This window comes from Bactrocera dorsalis, chromosome 4, assembly GCF_023373825.1.
Source record: "Bactrocera dorsalis isolate Fly_Bdor chromosome 4, ASM2337382v1, whole genome shotgun sequence".
Taxonomy (NCBI): domain Eukaryota; kingdom Metazoa; phylum Arthropoda; class Insecta; order Diptera; family Tephritidae; genus Bactrocera; species Bactrocera dorsalis.
The window spans coordinates 52,434,752-52,455,347 of NC_064306.1; the positions used below are offsets into that span (position 1 = coordinate 52,434,752).

At 37.5% G+C, this 20,596-nt stretch overlaps 1 protein-coding gene across 7 annotated transcripts in view; it reads left to right on the forward strand.

Annotated features, from left to right (window-relative positions):
* Window positions 1-20,596, forward strand: part of LOC105224354 (SH3 and F-BAR domain-containing protein DDB_G0274695) — a 111,412-nt gene that overhangs the window by 89,158 nt on the left and 1,658 nt on the right. For 5 of the 7 annotated variants that reach the window (XM_049455795.1, XM_049455798.1, XM_049455797.1 and 2 more), the window contains 4 exons: window positions 17,732-17,817; window positions 17,876-18,101; window positions 18,184-18,933; window positions 20,444-20,554. In XM_049455795.1, the coding sequence (XP_049311752.1) occupies window positions 17,732-17,817; window positions 17,876-18,101; window positions 18,184-18,933; window positions 20,444-20,554 (1,173 nt within the window). Of the gene's footprint in view, window positions 1-11,388; window positions 12,178-15,433; window positions 17,459-17,731; window positions 17,818-17,875; window positions 18,102-18,183; window positions 18,934-20,443; window positions 20,555-20,596 lie in introns of all 7 variants that reach the window. The other 2 variants (XM_049455794.1, XM_011202408.4) reach the window with 2 other exon arrangements.

A 20,596-nucleotide genomic window follows, 5' to 3' on the forward strand; every position in this document is an offset into this window, starting at 1 on the left:
ATATTTGTTAGCAATTTCGAAAATCAGATAACTCAAAATTTGTATGCTTATAATTGCAAGTACTTTTAATATGTATGCAAAAATATGATTCTGAAGGAATAATAATAGTTATTTGATATATCGAAATTATAATAATATTTTTTCTTTCCAATATAAAAAATTCGGATTTGCAATACATTCCTTATAAACTGCCCAAGGATGATAGTATATTCCCCTTATAGCACTCTCATCTTTCAAATTTCAAAATTTTTCAGTCTTAAATAATATAAAATTTTCAATGTAAAAATTTGCACAGTGCTGCTATTGATATGTTGTTCTCATGCACTCATACTACGAGTATATTCGCAAATCACTTATAATTTTACATGAACTTGGCACAGTTCGCTAAATAATTTTTGGCGACGAATGTCAATAACGGTTTCAACACACAAATTTTATTTTTGATTTTTCAACTCAAGCGTCAAGGAAATGCTAAATTTAAGCACTTTATTGCATTGCAGTGCATGGGTGCATACGAGTATGCAGCATTTAAAAATGAACTCTGAGTTTATGATCGTGCTGAGAAAAAAACTGAGAAATTGCAATTTGTCGTGAAAAAATAAATATTTCCCTCAAATCTTAATATTTGCTTCAAACTAGCTCACACTCACACTAGACTTACTTAATGACTATATTTATATATATTTATAAATATGTGTATCTCATTCGTCCATGTTATCTCATTTCTACAGGGTATCGACCCATACAGACAGATTTAGCGCATAAAATTTAGCAATTAGTTTCAGCGATGTCAGGGATTTTTCAAATAAGTTCAAGTGAGATTATTCGGCACTAAAAATACATAAGTACTATAAAGCATACATACATAAAAAACATACGTGGGTATATATGTACAAGTGTATGCCAAGTAAATATAGATTTATTGACATGTTGTGCAAAAGTTGACATAGATAGGGATTTTTCCATCTTTTCCACATTTCAGAAGAAAAATAAATTTTCAGTGAAGTGTTGACAACCCGAAAAACAAATGTACAGCTGACAGTTTAGGCTTAGTAAATCAGCTTAAAAATTCCATAAAAAATATGAACGGAATAGTCAGAAATTTAACTTCGAATCAATCTTCGAATTCGAAAATTACTTGAAATGGCGGCATATTTAAATCATCTTTTAATTTAGTACAAAAGCGATTTTTACACCTAAAATATTCGAATCGACTATTTTTCAATATTCTGTGAGGAAATCTAGATTATCAGGCTTTGATGAAAACACCAGTGAATATAATATATAAATACATACATATATGTAGAGTATACATATGTTCATAATCGTTAAAAATTGAGCAAATAGTGTTGTATGCCAACATACAACAAATAACAAATAACAACAAATTTTCTGTTCAAAACTCAGTTTTCGTACACGCATAAGAGTACATAAACGCACTAGAAGACAAGCACACAAATAGAACCATTCGATCGCCGGTGAATTGGTGAATAGGTGAATTGTTCACTGCAGGCAAAGGAGGTCAACAAAGACACATAAAAACAAAAAAAAACAAAAAAAATATTAAAAAAAGAACACACAACCCCTCGTGAAACATTTGAACTGTCGATTGCTGCTTATCTGTGCGATAGTCATATATACATATGTATGGACATATGTTTAGGCTACCTTAATTGTCAGAGTCGTCGAAGTATTAATAATGGCAGGCAACTTTTGCACTTTGAAAAATAATTTTTATGAATAGGACTGCAAGAAATTATGGGCTCTTTCGGAAAGTTGGCTGAAATAGTCTTAAGGAGTTACATGGGTTTTCTCGGGCAAAATTGAATTGAATTTGTATTGCTACAAACAGCCTTGGAAAAAAGATGCACCCGCGTTAGCAGGATAACTCCTTACAGGATCATCTAAAGTGAAAAAATACATGTTTTAATTAAAACCTTAACTTAGAACTTGGACGAAAGTAAAAAATCAGAAAATTGGATTTTTGGTAGAAAAATTCTTCGTCCTGTGTAAAATTTCACGAAGATAGGTTAGGTAGTTCTAGAGAAATCTTTCCACCAACTTCAAAAACACAGTTTCGAGAAAAACGCGTTTAAGGACAGCGCACTTTGCCTAGCTAGCCGTGAGCGCACTAGTTCTCCAGGCTGTTTCTCCGAAACTATTAATCGAATCAACTTGTAAATTTTGGACAATATTCTAGAGGTGTTGTAAAATTTAATAAAATAATAAAAAAAAAATTGATTTTTTCATATATTTCCCATAAACCCATGCAATCCCTTAACAGTTTCTTTACGCACGTCTTATGTAGAAATAGTCCTACTTCATGCCAGCGATTTAAATATTCGGAAAATAGATTAGGTTAGGTTTGATCCCCGCGCAAAATGTAGTGTTGGATCTCACTTCGAAGACTGCTGTTGATCTTTATGATATCAGTTCTACGAGACATGGAAATAGAGAAATTCATAACCTTGGTTGGGGTATTGAGAGTGAAGAATCCTTATATAGAAATTCGGAAAAGGCTTTCACATTTAGTCTGATTTCGCATTTTCTTTTACTAATTGCCTCCTCTGACCGCTTGTGTTATAATGTCAGGATCCCAAACCACCGAACCTATATAAGTAAGGACAAGAACTTCATGAAAAATCCATTAACCATACGTAGTCGGTCTAGAGAAAGATAATTGGCAAATGAAAACTTTTTAAAAACATATTTAATTCTTTCTAGCATAAGGTTCGCATTAAGGTTACTGAATAAAGAAAAAGGATCTTTATGAAGCCATCTGCTTTCGATCGAGATCCTATCGAAGCTATTTGTTCTGAGATTGCAGCATTGTTTTAAGTCATAATATATGTCAATCTTAAAGATAACTTGTCAATAAAAATGTTTTCCTTGCAAAAAGCTAAAAAAGTGATTAGGTCTGTTTTTTGTAGGCTTTGTTATATAGTATGTACACCATTCTAGTGTTACTAATCAATACTTTTCAAAGGGCTATAATGATTGATATAGGGAAATCACGATTTTCAATTTTATTTGGAACTCTATGATTCCTTTAGAAGATATGGAACCGAATTTTTTTTTAATTTTTTTCCGCTAGTTTTAATTAAAATTTATTTATTTTTGAAACCTTCAGTGTCTTGTTTATAATTGTAATAACCAGAATGTGACAGAAGCTTCAGCATAATTTTATGGAGTGAAACCCCCACTCGCGCTGTATTGAATATCATAAATATTTCAAAATCTCATGCATGTCTCATGCATGTATGTATGTACTTAGCGATATGTTTGTATGTGTAAAATTGCTCACTCACACCGCAGCACGTGTTGCATGTAGGAGTGTTTGTTTTGTTGCTTGGGCCCATTTGAAAGAATTTATGCGCTCGTTGGACATATTTACGAGCACGAGTTTGTTGGCTGTTAACAACACAGGTGCCGTTGTTGTTGTTATGTTTACTTTGTTTTTTACATTAAATGCGCTTTACATTGCTTATGTAGGCTGTTGCACCTGAAAATTGACATGCTATGACACTAAACAACACAAAAGCACTTACAAAAACAACAATAAAAGTAAAATAAAATGACAACAACACAAAAAGTAGAAAATCACAGCGGCAGATGTAATTTAATTTTAGCAAATGAATGCAATTGTAGAAAAGGAAATTTTTCTATAGATCTATATGTATATAGAAAAGTATGTAATTGTATGTGTATGTATGTATGTACCTGTTTATGTTTTTATGTATTGTGTTTATATGTCTATCATACACATATGTCAAGCTATATCGCTCTGCTGCCGGCTGATTTACGATGCGAGCATAAAATTCAATTAACAAAAGCAACAACTACAACAACAACACCGCAAACGTATTGTATAGATACAAATTTGTTGATGAGCCACATAAATAAGCGTTGCGCCGCTGCAACTTTGCCGGCAGTCAAGTGCAGTTTGCACTGTGTGGGTCTCATCCATTGTACGCCCCCTGGTTCAGTAAATATTTTTTTTTCTGCTTCTATTTTGTGCACGTTTAATTGTTTGCTTTAATTTTTCGCTCACTTTATTTTACCTCTCTATCTGTCTCGTCCCATCTCTTTAGTGTGTTTTCATTTTTATTCGCTTTTATTAATAGCTGAGTTTTAAGCAGATTCTCTGCTAATGCCGCTGCAAAAGATTTAATTGAATCTACGCGGCATCTAAGCCAAACGTGTGCTCGTGCATATGTTGTTGTTTTCGCTTGCAGTTTAATGAGTTGCTCTCGCATATCTATGCTCTTATCTAATGGCTGCAACGCTTAATTGTTTTGCGGCATGTTGCATGTGTATTTTCCATATGTAGATACAATAACTTGCACTTGTATGTATGTATATACCAAATGTACCTTAAGAGTACATAAAAATGAGTAGTTTTTAATTGTATTTGTAACACCTGTGGCACACTTTCGTTTTCGATTTGCCGCAAGCACGCTACCATATTTTTAAGCAAACAACACATTTCACCGAAAATTACCAGCAGCATTTTTCTATGCATACTTGCAGCCATTTGTTCGGCATAATTATTACACTAAATGATTGTGCTTAGCGATTTTAATGCCTTTTAGAGTGAAATTATAGTGGGTGTATGTACTACTGTGGAAAGTCACGTGCAATGAAAAGTCACATTAAAAATAAATCAAAACAAAACGTCAACTTCAACTGCACTGAATAATCGTTCAGTTTGGATAGCAGCTATATGCTATAGTAGCTCGATTCAGAGATTATAACTTTGCCTTTGATAATAATAGCAGGTTTTTCAATTCAGACGCTACAAAAGTAGACCGATAGGGACAGCAAGCGACGCTGTCTTTCTTTCCGCTCGTTTGACATTTCTCTGCAGTAAGGTTCGCCATTTCAACATGGAAATATACGATCCAACAATAAGTCGAAATTATTAAAATTTAAATTCACTACCGAAATTCGAAGTCAGAGATCTCAACTTTAAAAGCGCTACGTCCAATATATGGTCGTCATAATCGTCCTGTCAGATCCAAAATTGAGCGTCTAGTGGAAAAATTTTAATTCACAAGCACAGTACAAAATGTTTCCGTGTCATTGAGAGAAAGAAGTGCCCGTAGTGTCGAGAATATTGCTGCCGCTAGCGCATCAATTGAGGAAGACCCAAATCTCTCACACATCGTTCTCAAGAGTTGGGCATATCTGTGTCACCGTTGTGACAAATTTTGCGAAGAGATCTTGACCTACATTCTTACAAGATCACATTGACGCAAAAACTGAAGCCGCTTGACCACCAGAGCCGTCGTATTGGGCTGAGCAACAACTGGGAAATGATCCGGATTTTCATCTAAAAATCATCTTCAGCGATGAGGCTCATTTCTGGTTGAATGGCTACGTCAGGCAGAAATCCATAAAATTACGGTTTAATGTGATCCAGCCCGAGCAATGCCCATCAGGCTCAGTCGCTGGAGAATGAGGTTCTTGCATATTTAGCTCTCCTGATTGCCTATAAAATTCTTAAATTCATTCGTTACAATTAGAATACATTCTGAACTTTATTATTGTAGACATTACATCCTATTTGAAAGGGATATCCATAGATTTGATAGTAAAAAGATTTTAATGAAATATTCAATCTACTCTCTGAGAAGAGTCAAAGCAACTCGGTGATAGTTTTGTAGTAGGAGTGGACTTATAAACAAAGATTGAGCATCGTAGGGTTGGTGAAAAGTTACAATATCTTGGTGGTTGTCTTGTGTTCATTCAATTGAGTTGAGAATTCTGCTACTATCCTGAGAATACTACTACCTTTCTTTACGTTCAGCCATTGGAACACTATTGAGATTTTCTGATGTCTAATTAGACCAACAGTTGCTTTAATACAACTGCTTAAGGTTACAAGCCGTATCAAGCATTTTTCATCAACTAGCTAGACATTTAGTTAGAGGACAGTTTCTGGGATTTTATAGACAGAAATTAAATAATATTTAAAGTGCACATGCCAATATACTCTTAACAAATATGAAGTTATTCAATACCTCCAACTCAAACCTGTGAGTCCTTGATACATTTTCCTCGAAAATATAGATACAAACAATTTACACTTTATTTTCCTTACTTTAATTTAAATTTCGATTCTGCCTAAAATTCCATGCGAAACCATGTATCTTCCACATTGTACATATATTTTGTACAAACATTTTCCCAGAAGTGTTACAGTTTTGAAATTCGTCTAGCCTGTGTTGCATCATTTCTCGCCACCCATTAGCGGTGTTGTCACAATTTGTGGCAACACATGTCGCAGTGATTCGCACAGATGGAAGCTGTTGACCCAACAAGTGGCTGCTGTGTTTTCCTCCTAGAATAGAAAATGTGTGCATTCAAGCGAGTACAGTCTTGCATTTCTATGCCTAAGTGTAAGGTTCCAACAAAAAAACGCCTTAATTACATTGACTTCCTGGGTCTGCGGCGTGCTGTGCCGTGTTGTTTTTGCACATTCTAGAAATCTGTATGACACTTTTGCTTTTGCCTATTCGTAATGTTTTTATGTATGCGGGTTTATGTTTTTCTTTATTTGTTGGTATTTGTAATGTTGTAGATATATGTACATTTGTGCGTGCTTTTCAACAGATTTCGTTCAGTTTTTCATACATGTGCAGGCGATATGTATAAAGGACTGCATTGTAGACACGTGTTATATAAAAAGTGGCAAAGCAATATGACGTGCAATAGGAGAGTTTTTGCTGGGATATCAGTTTGTGAAGTTATATATATTCAGGAAGATCAGATAAGAAGTGCTGCTTTACAAAATCGATCGAAATACATTTCTGTTTACTTGTTAGTTCATAGAAATTCATTAGAACTGGCCTTCAAAGAGCTCAGCTGGGAGTTCAAGAGAAAGAGATTATTTATTAAAATTTTCTATGCGATCATGAACTCCATGCGCTAGAACACCGTAACATAATATAAACAACCATCGTTTCATTAATTTTTATCTTTTAATATCCTTTCCTAATCTTGGTCGCCTTAACACCTCCTAAATAATAACTCCGACGTTGCATTCTTTATTCAAAGTTCAAGAATTCTCATTAATCCACATTCACACTGTTCCATTTATTGCCTATTCATCCTTTACAGCACCCACTCGGTGGCTCACCTATTGCTTAACGTATGCGTGTCCTTAGCGCAGCAAATCCAGCCATCTAACCTCTTGGTGTCTTGCAACATAAGCCACTTGACTTCTTAAGAACGCTTTTCCACACATCAGCTCCATTGCAATAGCTGGCTTATGAAGCGCATAAGATTGCCACATACTTGTTTAAACATATGTGTATATCTATATTAGGGTGTGCACCAATTTTTTCAAAGAAATTTGTAGCCAACTTCTTGTCAACTAAAAAGAAATTCGAGGTCTTAGCATTAACAGCTGCTGCTTCCTAATATTTCATTTTCATGCTAAAAAAAAATTCACTCACCTTAATGCTTATTTTCTTGCCGTCATGCTCTTATACTCGTTTAAATAAATGCTGAGTTCCTTTACTTTAGTTTTTCTCCTTTTACTTCATGTTCATGCAGCACCTTATGCAGACTAGCTGTCCACTTGTGTGTCCAATTGCCTTTACACCCATTCTACAGCCGGTTGTTGTTATTTTTGTTGTTGTGCATATAGCGCACAAAGGACAACCGCCATGAAGTATGCAATTAGCATGCAAACACGCCGCACAACTCGCACCACAGCAATACTGCAACACTGCAGCCTGGCAACATTGTTGCACAAGTGCAAGTGTACTTGCTGGTAATTGAAGTGGGAGTTGCTTTTGTCTGCAATGTATACAATTATTTTGCGTTTGCTTTTTTCTTGCGAGAAATTGTTAATTTTATTGCAACGCATAGTCATAATTTTGCGACGTTATCACAAGTTTATCTTGAATTGAGGAAGTATGTCGATGAGTATGTTTGTTCATAAATATGTGTTTGCCAGCACTTGAAGGCTTGCAACTTTCAAGTGTCTGCAGATGTTGCATATTCTACGATTAAACCGCCCTGAAGTCCTCGATGTATCTCTTGTGCGGCATAGACAACTGAAATATGTATTTATATATGTATGTACATGTGTTAGTATACTATTAAATATAGTCATGTTTGCATATATATAAATATTTGATGTTTCTTCTGTATCCTTCGCTTAAAAAATCATTAAAATATATGCTTGAAGAAAAGATTCTGCCACTTTATCATATTTCTATAGTTTTCTGCATATGTATATACTAAATGTATGTGTTCATCTCTTAGTAATTGTAGTAATATATGTATGTATGTGTTCATCTCTTAGTAATTGCCGTTCGATCGGCCTTCGATTGCATTTCTGCTCTATGCTTGAACTTTTGTCCTCTTTAGTATAGTTTAGCAGTTAAGTACTTAACTTACGTAGTTTGCTTGGTCGCCGGCGGGTAATTTTATTGCGATTGCTTCATTTTGATCGGATGCTCTGCTTGCTGTTCGCTTTGGCATTTCATAGCTTTTATGCATTTTATTTTATTTGCTACTAAAAATATGCACAACATAATTTAGGTTTATTTGCCACAATACCAGCGCTTATTATGCCGATAGTACATTTATTTTTACGAGTATGTGGCATATACAGACGCTCATACAATTGTGAATAGACATATTTGGTAGCTGCACGCCCTGTAGGAAAAAATTAGTTCCGTTGTCTTTTAATTCGCTTAACTATGTCAATGCCGTCGTATATCTCATACAGCGCAACGCGAAAAGGATCATAAAGGATCAGATGTTGTCATCGTCCACTACTCTGCACCATGTAGCAGGACGGGAATGATGAGTGACTTGTAGAGTTTAGTCCTTGTTCATGTAGAGAAAACTTTACTTCTCATTTGCCTACTCAGTCTGAAGTAGCACCTGTTGGCAAGAGGTATTCCACGTTGCTTTGTTTCCAGTCGGTCAATGATATCAATATCATCGGCGTATGCCAGCTGCTCTTATAGAAGATTGTACCTTCTCTATACAGATCTGCAGCTCGAATTATTTTCTCCAGCAGTAGATTGAAGAAGTCGCGCAATACTGAGTCGCCTTGTCTGAAACATCGTTTGGTATCGAACACTTCGGAAATGTCCTAGCGAGCCTAACAAAGCTTTTGGTATTGATCAACGAGAGTTCGATAATTATCTGACAAATATATTTAAGAAGGTAGTTTTTTCCATCAAGCTGATCAGTCGTTTCGGAGAAGTTTTCATCAATCACTCTAAAAACAGACTTACGAGAAAAAGATTTTTATCATTTTGTAATATGATTACATTCACGTATCTCAAGCTATTTGCCGAATCAGTGTAAAGATTTCGGAGAATACACTTATAAACACAGTTCAATTTTCCTAACTCAAATCACAATAATTCCCAGAAAAAAAACTTCAAGTTATTTGAGACTTCGAGTTGTGGAAGGAAATTTGTATGAAATTTCAATTTTCCATTTCTATTTTTTTTTCTAAAAAATAAGAGATTATTTTTAAAGCGTTTTCATGTCATTTTTATGTAAGCTTAAGTAGCTTTTAAAGTTGAGGCCATTGACTCCGAATTCCGGTAGTAAATTTTAATAATTTCGACTGGTTGTTGGATTTTATATTTTTCCACGATGAAATGACAAACTATGCTGAAGAGAAATGTCAAAAGAGCGCGAAAAAATATGGCGTCGTTTGCTGTCCCTATCGGTCTACTTTTGTAGTGCCCTATTGAAAAATCCTTTGCTATTTCCTACTGGGTATTCTCATAAGTTGCTCTAAAAACAGCACCATTAAATGGCTCCATGGTCGAGATGCAATTTCATTGATTGGAAAAAGTGAAATTATGGGGTTAGTGTGTTATCAGTGTGTTGCACTGATTGTATGTTCTTATGTAGTTAGAGGACAACGAGAACAAGTCGAAGCGTTAAAGCACTTTAGTATATTTACGCTCAACTCAAAGACTGATTCAGAGAGGAATCTTAAAATATAATTTTTTTATTATCTTTTATATAGTTTTTCTTTTTAATTTGTGACATTTAGTTATTGCTATCTTCTATACTTTGCGGTAGATTGTTCGGATAGCTTGGATCATACGTTAGTTTAGTTTCAAAACATTTTTTTTGTTTCCTGGAGATGTTTTTAAGATAAAAGGGGAGACAACATTTCGGTTTAAGTCCAGGTTTGATAGGATTTAAAGTATTTTTTTCATCTTCTCGGTCCTTTTTGTGAACCTTTCTAATAAACACCTTAATCGAGCTTTAGAACCATTCAACCGGCCTTTGATTGACTTTAAAAACTGTTGAAAATCATTCTTTTTTTTTATAAATTAAATTTGAAATGCTTCATTGAACAGCCTATAGGTCACCACGCACACACACATTTATTTATAAAATCCATTTATAAGGTTTCCACATATTAAATTAATGGATTAATGGTAGTGATTTAGTGTATGTCACTTAAATGCACAAGATAAGCCTGGCCAATGGGTGCGTTACCTTGTGCTGTGGGCAATAAAGTGAAAGAAGATTTAACTACACGCACACATAATCACACAAACGTGTATATTTATGGTCGAGCCTTAACCGCTTTTTCCAAGCAACTTAGGCTTAGACCAACCAGTAAGTGAAAATGGTTGAAAAAGGGTGAAAATTTTCCAGGTTAAATACCGGTAAGCAAATGGTGCAGAAAACGGTACAAAAACAAAAATCAAATAAACCACAAAACAAAACAAAAGCAATAAAACGAAGAATCTTCAATCATGCAAGCAACTGGCTATATATTCAGCGCCTTTTGGCATTTCAGCGCCTATACCTACAACAAATTGATGCACAAATGACATTATTATAACAAAGCAAAGATAAAAATTATGAGAAAAAAGCAAGAAAAAACGTTAACTTCGGTAGAAGAACTTGCTTTTGATTGATCATTTTGTATGGCAGCTATATGCTATAGTGGTCCAATCTGAACAATTTTTTCGGAAATTATAGCGTTGCCTTGGAAGAAATTATATGCCAAATTTCGCCAAGATATCTTGTTAAATGAAATACTTTTCCTTACGAGGCCTTGGTTTTGACGGGTTAGTTTGTATCGCAGCTATATGTTATAGCCGTCCGATACCGGTCGTTCCACAAATGAATAGCTTCTTTAGAAAAAAAGGTCGTTTGCAAAATTTCAGATCGATAGCTCCAAAACTTAGGGACAGACCTGGCTAAATTGACTCAGCTCATCACACTGAGCATTTATAGACGTATTTTGTAGGTTCCCGAATATTTCCAAACAAACTTCGTCGCAAACGTAATCTGCCCTGTGTAGGGTATAAAAAGACAACAAAAACAATAAAAAATGTTAATTCGTTGTTTTTTTTTATTTGACCGCAAAACTAATAGAAAAAGCAGGCAATAAAACGTGTTGACCAACTGCAACCAGTGAAGTGGACTTACTGCTTACCATATAACGGTAACTTTGGACAAAGCAAGTGGCCTTAAATAAAGCATATAAAACAGAAAACAAACATAAAAAGATTTAAAAAACCAAAACAAAACTGTGTGTTGTTGTTGTCATGCTCGCTGTGTCCACAAAGAACTGACCTAATGTATTACCGCAGTCAACAGAAAAGATTGAAATGCCACACAAACGGTGCAAACGCGACAACAGCAAGAATCACAACAACAGCAACAACAATCGCTACTTACAACAATGCAACAAATTTGAATTTCTCACTGCTGACAGTTGGCTTCTTGTTGACAATTGAAGTGTTCACCTGTTGTCTGTTCTTCTTCAATCAACTGCACAAGCTAGAAACAACAACAGCAGCAGCAGCAACATAAACCATTTTAGTTAAAGTTTTTAGAGCGATTTGCTCACCAAGTGTTTGGGGTCAGCGGCAGCGGCGGGCAGTTGGGTGTTGAGTGTGGAATGCGCTGGGTCGAAGGTGATTGAGAGCAGTCGCCATTGTGCTTGTGACACATACACACACAAACATTTTCGTATGTGCTACAGAAGTGTGTCACGGCAGCTGAAGGGAAGGTGAAATAATTGGAAATATTTGCATATTTCCGATAAGGTTTCCAACAAAGTGAATTTGGCTTAGTTTTTTGAAGCGCGAAATGCTAAGAATTTCTTTTCGTTCAAAGTGAAACGCGTCAGCATTTGTGGACTCCAACGAAGAATTCGAGGTATGTCTTTGCTGAAAATAAATAGAATCCAAAGATTGCATGAGGCATGGCCGTTGGTTCTAATAAGCATGCAGATTTTTTGAAAATTCCATTTACACTTCTGCTTTTGTACAAATTTTTCTGATATGATTGATGTCCTGAGGAATTGTATAATTTGATTATTATTGCGCTCAATATTTCGTAGCATTGTAAAGAAAATTAAATTTTGGTAATAAAAAGTCGGTTTAATATTCGATAAAACTCTTGATTGTTAGCCGTATTCGCTTCGTACCGAGCTTTCGAACACCTTAATTCTAAATCCTTAAATATTTTCAATATGTTACCTTTGCATTACTCATTTTGTAGTTATCCAAAACGATATCGCAGATTTGAATAACTTTGTTATTAAGATTCTTGTCGGTCAAAACTCTGACATTTAGTGCTTATTGTAGTAGGAAAAGTTTGACCAAGCATCTAACCTAGGTGGAAGGTGTTACAGGGTTTCTTGACTGAGGGATGATAACTCCATATGCTTCGATAATACCTTCATGCTTGATGAAACAATATTTTGGGATTATTGAAAAACTAAGCTTTTGTATAGTCACTGAAAGTTAATAAATATATATCTAAGTACTAGAAGGTCCGGCCACGCGTTGCTTTGTTTTATATTAAGTACTATTACAATGAAGTATTCGATGCCGTGACAATATTATTTACGAATGTAAGCGAAAATATGATTGGTGGTATAAGACTCCAAGATGTTACTAGACTAGTGCAAATGTACTAAAAAATTTTAAAAAGTGAAAGTAATATACGAGGTATGACAATTAAGTAATGAGACTGATTCCATAAAAACCGTATATTTGAAAATTATTCTACAACTCTGCCATCCCCTTCAAAGTAGTCCCCTTGGGCAGCTATACAGCGATTTCAGCGCGTTTTCCATGCTTCGTAACATTTCTGGAACACTTCGACTGGGATGTCCGCGAGTACCCTCGTCACGGCCGCCTGGATGTCCGTAATCGACTCAAAATGGGTTCCTTTGACCACCGATTTTGTTTTAGGAAACAAAAAAAGTCACAGGGTGACAGTCGGGCGAATAAGGCGGCTGTTGCAAAACAGCGATCCCTTTAGAGGCCAAATACTGGGACACGCTGAGGGCGGTGTGGCACGGCGCGTTGTCGTGATGAAGGATCCAGTTACGAGCGATGTCTGGGCGCACCCTGTTGACTCGTTTTCGCAATCTTTCGAGTACTTGGCAATAGTAGACTTGATTCACAGTTTTCCCCGGTGGAATTTCAAGGTTACAGGTTTACCACAATCGCGGCAATAAAGTCAGTCTCATTACTTAATTGTCAAACTACGTATGTATAGTAGGATGAAACCCATTGCAAACGAAAAACAAGTAATGAACAAAGTTGTAGATAATGAGAAGTTATACAAATTTTGTATCAAAAACTTTTTGAACGTAACCTCAAAATTTATTTGAAAATATCAAAGCGTATTTTTATTTTTAACTTATACATATTTTTTTCTTTCACGAAATTTGTTTTAAACTTACCTTCCTACGTCCCAAACACACTGAGACTATCCTATCCTTTTCGCTTTTGTAGTTTAGAAGCTTACCCTGGACAAAACGTGATACGTAATTTTTATTTTATTTAATTTTTAAAGTCTAACCAATGTCTCCTAATAAAAACCTTCATAGTATATACGATGTTCGTACATATTTCACGTATATATCTGCGATTTTTATTCGTGAGAGTGTTTCTAGATGTCTAACGAATAACCAATCATGAGCAACAAGCACTTTCATTAGCTACAGAAGTGTCTCGCACTAATAAAAAAAATTATTACCGGAATGTTTACAGGAATATGCAGACATTTTCGATTTTATATCATCCATAAACGGTTTTACGGTTTATTTGTGGCATTGAAGTACCGTTGGGTATATAAGAAGCTTTTGGAAAACTATAAGCAATTTTGTATTGTTGGTTCGTAATATGTATCAATGCAGATGACGGAAATTTTAATTTTTTCTATATTTTGGTGAAACAAAATTTCGTGGGGATGAAATATTATTTTTTCGTCAAAAAAGCTGAAGTTGATATCAAAAAGTAACTAAATTCTGTTCCATCCTTATGCTCACCGAAAACGATGAACTAACTGACCCCAAAAGTGGCTATTACGGAGAATTTATTCATAGAAGTTGCGTTACAACAAATTGGAATGGAAACTGTTGAAAATCATCTCGTGACTACTCTAGGACTTTACACAACCGATTCTCTATTGAATTGACCAATTAATTAATTTTTAGCGAATTTCGGTTTACTTTTAAAAACTTCCTTGCAATAATTATATTTTATTTGTGGAAAAAAAGGAACTGAAGGGAATTTTTTTAATGCCTTTATGGGATCTTTATAAATTCATTAGAAACTATTTCGCAATTTTTTCTTATTATATTATTACGGCAATAAGTTCTAAACTAATGAGTCAGTATTTGTAAGAAACAAGAAAAAAGTTTACTTCCGTTCGAAGCTATAATATCCTTTAAAAATACACAAGATTCCTTACAAGGGCTTGGTTTTGATCGATCAGTTTGTATGGCTGCTATATGCTATAGTGATTCGATCTAAAAATAATTCTTCGTAGAGTGCAGCATTGCCTTAGACTGTTCAGTGCGTAAAAAGCCATCAGCATCTAGGAGATTTTATAGGCGAGAATAAAACCTGTACAATCACATATCTGCAATCGATTTGGCTTCGGTTTTTAAGTTATTTACAGTGATTATACCCATTATTATATTTATGGCTTAACCTTTCAAGGAGCAAAACACTCGAGGATCTGCAATAAAAAGTTTAAGGAAGTTAATATTTTGCAAAATTAGCTATTATTCAAAAAACTGTACATTTAAATTTTTGGTAGTGTTCCCTACAAATAACGAAAATGCCTCATATCTTAAAAAACAAGAACTAATTGCTGGGATTTCGTTAGTTACATCAATAACGGCATGGCTTAAAAGTTGAAATTTGAGTTATCTACATTTTATTGTTTTCAATTACTAACTTACATTTTTTATTTAACTGACTTAAGTAATTAATTTTGACTAAGTACTTTCGTAAACACCAAAGTCAGAGTTTCAATGGCAGCACAGTCTACAAATAGTACTTTGCCTTCCGCTCCAAACTTTCTGCACATCGTTCACACTAAAAATAACAAAAACAAATTTTGAAAAACGAAAATATACAATTTTTTATAACAAACGTCAATTCCTAAGGTTAATGAGCGCACCCCTCCCGGCGACAACAACACGGCCAAAGTGGACATTTTAATCCGCGCACGAGTATTAATGTGTATTAGGAGCAGCGGCAGCGGCAGCAGCGTACTTAGTTAAGAGTCGAGCAAAATGAATCGTTTACGCACGCAAAAATTCAAAGTAAATGCGGAAAATAGCAATAACAATAACAACATCAACAATGAGAATAACAATGGCGGCAGTAACAACAATGTGAGCGCTTTACTACCAACGAGCAGTCTGCTCAACAAACTAACGAAGCGTTACTCGACGCTCAGCCATCGCATTACACGGCGACATCATGCGGGCCGCAAAGGCAGTTCGCCACAGAAAGTCGCCTCAGGCAGTTACGATATGACCGGCGCGCATTCGGATGATCATCGCTTGGAAATCGGTGCACCAGTGCTGATATCGACAACCACACTGGATGCGGATCGCTTTGATGTGAGTGAGGAGCGTCTGCGGCAGATTGGTGGTGGCATAGCGGCGACCAGCACCATGGTGCGTACGATCAACATACATTCTTCGCCGCAAATGCCGTCGTCGGGCAGCGAGACGGAGGTGTATGCCGATGCTTTGAGTACACCGCCAGTCGTAGATGAACCAGCTGAACCGGCTGGTGTTGAGGAGGAGGAGCGCTACGAATTGGCATCGGCTGGCACACCAAAGCACACAACCGAGCCGGCAGATCCACTTGATGATCTCAATGCGCGTCTTCTATTGAAATTACCTATATTTCCTGTGCCAGAGATGAACACGCAAAATGTGTCATCCACATCGGTCGAATCGCCTGCAAGTAGTGTGGAACAGCGTACTTTGACTGCGACTGCCGTCGAGCAGGTGTTATCGCCACCTAAACCGCGCATACCGACGCCACCACCCAAGCTGCGTCGCCGCCAACACTCGAAATCGGCGCAGAATCTACACCGCGCGGAGATGAAGATCTTTCTCGAAAAGACGCCATCCATGACCTTGGATATGAGCTTAACCACAGCAGATCTCGAAAACTGTCGTGACTTACCGCGTTTACCGGAACTCTTCGGTGTTAGCAAGTGCAGCCTTGCGCCCAGCGATTATGAAGGAAACGACGCCGATAAGGAAAACTCAACGCCGTCGGTGGAGTTGTCACCGCCACAATGCAAAAGTGATCCGAATACACCAATGTGCGCGGAGCAGAAGGTTTGTGGCTATCTCTCGCAGCAGCTGCACTTCAAGAGCGTCGATTCGTTGGACATGCGCCACACGAATGGCGGCAAGCGTCGCAGCGTTGTCTTCTCCAGCAACGCATCGATCAATCAGCACGGCTCGAAGAACAGTCTGACGAGTCACGCCAGCACCATTGAAGAGTTCGATTTGAAGTCGGTGAGTTGTCAAAGTTTAAATGCGCAAAATCTGTTTGTCTCCATCGATGAACTCAACGAGATCACGCGCCAAATTAACGAGTCGGAGGAGTTCAATGATGACATCGATTTGGAATATTGTCTACACCGTGACAATTTAAAGCCCAGCGAACGTCGTATTACGCTTTTGAAGAATAAAAACTCGCGTCTTATCAGTTTCAATAATAATAAAGAGAAGCTTAGGAAGGGTTGGCATGGCGTTAAGCACTGGATTGGCGAGGAGAGCACCAAGCTGAAGGAAGTGGTGCAAAAGCAGGCAAATTTGCAACGCGTCGCCACCTCTAAGCTCAGTCTCAACAACTCCGAGTGTCGTCAATCGCCGTCCGTGCATGGTAGCGTGCTGCTGCGTGGTGCTGATAGTCGGGTGGGCATGCCGGTGCTGCGCGATAGCGACACGAGTGTTGTTAGTATCAATCTGCAACCGACACAAGGCGCCCCAGTAACCAGTCCAACGTCCGCTTTTGGCGTTAGTACTGATGATTTAGTGGATGGTAGTGGTGCTGGAGATGTAAGCGGCGGCGGTAATGCTGAAAATGAGGAGGATTTAGAGTCATCGTTTACGCAACGACCAGCTGATGAGACACCAGCGGTCGCGAAATTATTGGAGGTAAGTAGAGTGCTGAGGTCTAGAACTTGTCTAGGGGGTGTTCAAATGGGAAAACCTATGAGTAAGACTCAAAGACTTGATTTACAGAGACTGCTAGTTAATATTTGTGTGGTTTTGAGGATTTTTACTAAGGACCTATAGCGCGTATGACTTAAATCTTATTCCATAAGTTTTGAATTGTGGTTTCCAAGTAGCTTTTTGAATACAATTTCAATTTTCATTCACAATATTTACATATTTTTAAATTTGTTGTTGCTTCCAACATATTTTCAGGGCCAAAATGGCTTCGAAGAATTGCGACGCTACGTCAAACAAGGTGGTGACTTCGGTAAGGAGCTGGTAATGATACTACAAGAAAGGTAAACAACTCATATTTTATTTTCGTACAAAAAAATAATCCAAACTTTGCTCTCACAGAGTTGAGTCTGAGACGTTATACTCGAAATCTCTCTCGAAAATGGCCAACAAATTGAACAAAGCCTGTCGCGAACTGCCCGGCAGCATAGCCGATGCTTGGCGTGGTGTTGCTACCGAAATGGAGAATCGCAGCGACATCCATCGCCAGCTGTCGGCTTCACTCACAGATGAAATTGTCAAACCACTCAAGAATATAATCGATGCACATCACAAAACCAGAAAGTCGGTGAGTAACAGCAATGAAATACTTTTCGCCTTCCCAACATTACCTAACTAACCTCTATCTCACCATTTTTCATCCAAAAAAGGTTGAGAGCAATGTGGACAAGGCCGCGCGCACGCTAGCCGAGTGGCGTGTCAGCGAGTCCAAAGCCAAGAAATCGTCACACACAGCTGCACGCGAGAATGAGAAACTGCAGGATGCCTTACTCGATGTACGAATACAGAAATCACCATCCATTGCGCTGCTACATCAAGGTCCCAATAAGCTAGCTGCCGAAAAGGAAATCAGATCCGCTGAGAAAGATTGCGCCAAATTGGATAGCAAACGTAAGAAGGCCGAGGAGGCTGTCAAGCGTGCCGATGTCGAGTACTATACGCTCTGCATACGCGCCGAACGCGCACGCGTCGATTGGGAGATGGCTGTGTTGCGCGGCTCTTCACTGCTGCAGAATATCGAAAACCAACGTTTGGTTAGCATGAAAAACTTCATTGCGAATTACTCGCGTCTCACATCAAATATGAATCCGATTTTGGATGGTTTAATGCAACGACTGCAGCCACAAGTCGACGCCTGCAACGTGTTGAAAGATATGCAGGTGGTTAAGAATATACGTCGTAATTCGGAGGGTCCCAGCGAGCAGCTGCTGCCGGACTTCTATTGTGAACACACCACATTGGCTATGAATCGGGAGCGACGCAAGCATGCGCTTATCAAGCTGCTGCAGTTGGTCAAGGCGGATTTGGAGCGTGAGCGACGCTCGCGTAATGGACTAAAGGGACTTTCCCAGTCATTGAACAACCAAGAGAATCAAAATATCACCGACAAGTTGTATCACGTAAGTTGGCATAGATTAACGCTCGTTTTTTGTTTATATTACTTATTTTAAAAATTCGCAAAAGCCTTCTCTTAGAACTTTTATTATAAAGATTTACCTTGCTTGAGGGCTCAAATTCTTTGGTGAATTTAGAAAAGCAAACCTTAAAACAATCTCAGATATCAACTAGAAAGTAATTTCCACGAAATTCTCAAGTTCGTTTACTATTTTGCAATATCCATTAACATAGGGCTCATCGTTAGGTGCAAAACTTTGCTTTTTCGAGTTATCAGTCTTTGGTTGGATTTAAATTCGGATCCGTTTGCGAAGCTGTAACTAATTTTCTGACTTCATCTAGTTCCTCGAATTGCGAAGCTCTTAGGTATCTAAGGCGAGTTCTAGATAAGGCCACACAGAAGCAAAGGTGGAGTTCCAGCGTCTATCTCATGCCTACTTTCCTGCACTTTCTGCATGTATCGTCGTTATTAATGACCATCCGGCTCGCCAGTAGGTTGAGACCATAACCGTTCTGCAATCCTTTCGAGACCATGTGAGTAGAAAGTATTTTTCTTCCGCTCCCTTGCACATGTTCTTGATGTGCCTGCATTGTCCTAAAAGCATTCCATCTAGCCTTGATCCGTCTGACAGCCCTTTTAAAAATTTCATTGTATGTCGTTCTTAGTAACTTTCCTTTTTCCTTTACTGATTCAGTAGTCAGACGGACGACAGCTTTGGTAATCTCATCAGCTTATTCGTGTTCCGGAGCGTCCTTGTGGCTTGGAACAAACTATATATGCAGCAAATTTCTGGGAGGCATCTACTGCCTCTCTGCTTCTTAGGACATGCTCTGACATAATACAATGTGAAATTATTGCCATTATTGCTTTTATTGTCTCCTAATTAATACTTACCGATCCAAACGGGGACAGATCGCCGAAAACACAGCCCTTTGCCGGATAAAATTCGGATCAATTCCCCGGCTATCGTGGGAATTGTGATGTTTACGTTCTTTTCCTCCGTTTTTAGCTACCTCATCCGCTTTTCTGACTTCCGTCTGGAAGATATTTCAGTGTTTCGGTCGCCTGAGATGGAGCTCCCGACGACCTTTCAATCAGCCATTTTTGAGCCGTCTGTATAGATGTTGTAAATTCCGCTAGGGATTCGTTTGTTACTGCGTAATCCATCCTCTTTTAGTGTGACTTAAAACCTTCTCATCTAAACTTGGTTCAGACTCCTTCTTAGGCTCATATATTCAATATAATGACTTCTGTCCATGGGGTTGACTTTATACCTTATATTAATGAACCATGACGAAGAGCACGTGGCTTGTGCTAAGTTAACATTATGCCAAAAATTAGCTCAAATGGTTGACGATCTCATCCTGTAAGGAATATTTCTCATGGCAATATATGTATTTTTCTTCCAAAAGGTTATGCATTTATCTCGAAATATTTCACAGGCCTATAATTAAAGAAAATCGCAAAAGTGACCAAAATATTGACTATCTTCAATTCTATTGCTATCTTTACAGATACGATCGATGCTGACCTATTTGGAGGGTGCACGCTTCAAATTGCACTCAGCACTACTGGAGTTGGATCACAAGCCGAGATCGTCACATCCACTGGCACAACACATACAGGTACTTAGACACTCTAATATCTAAATAACCGCCTTAATTACA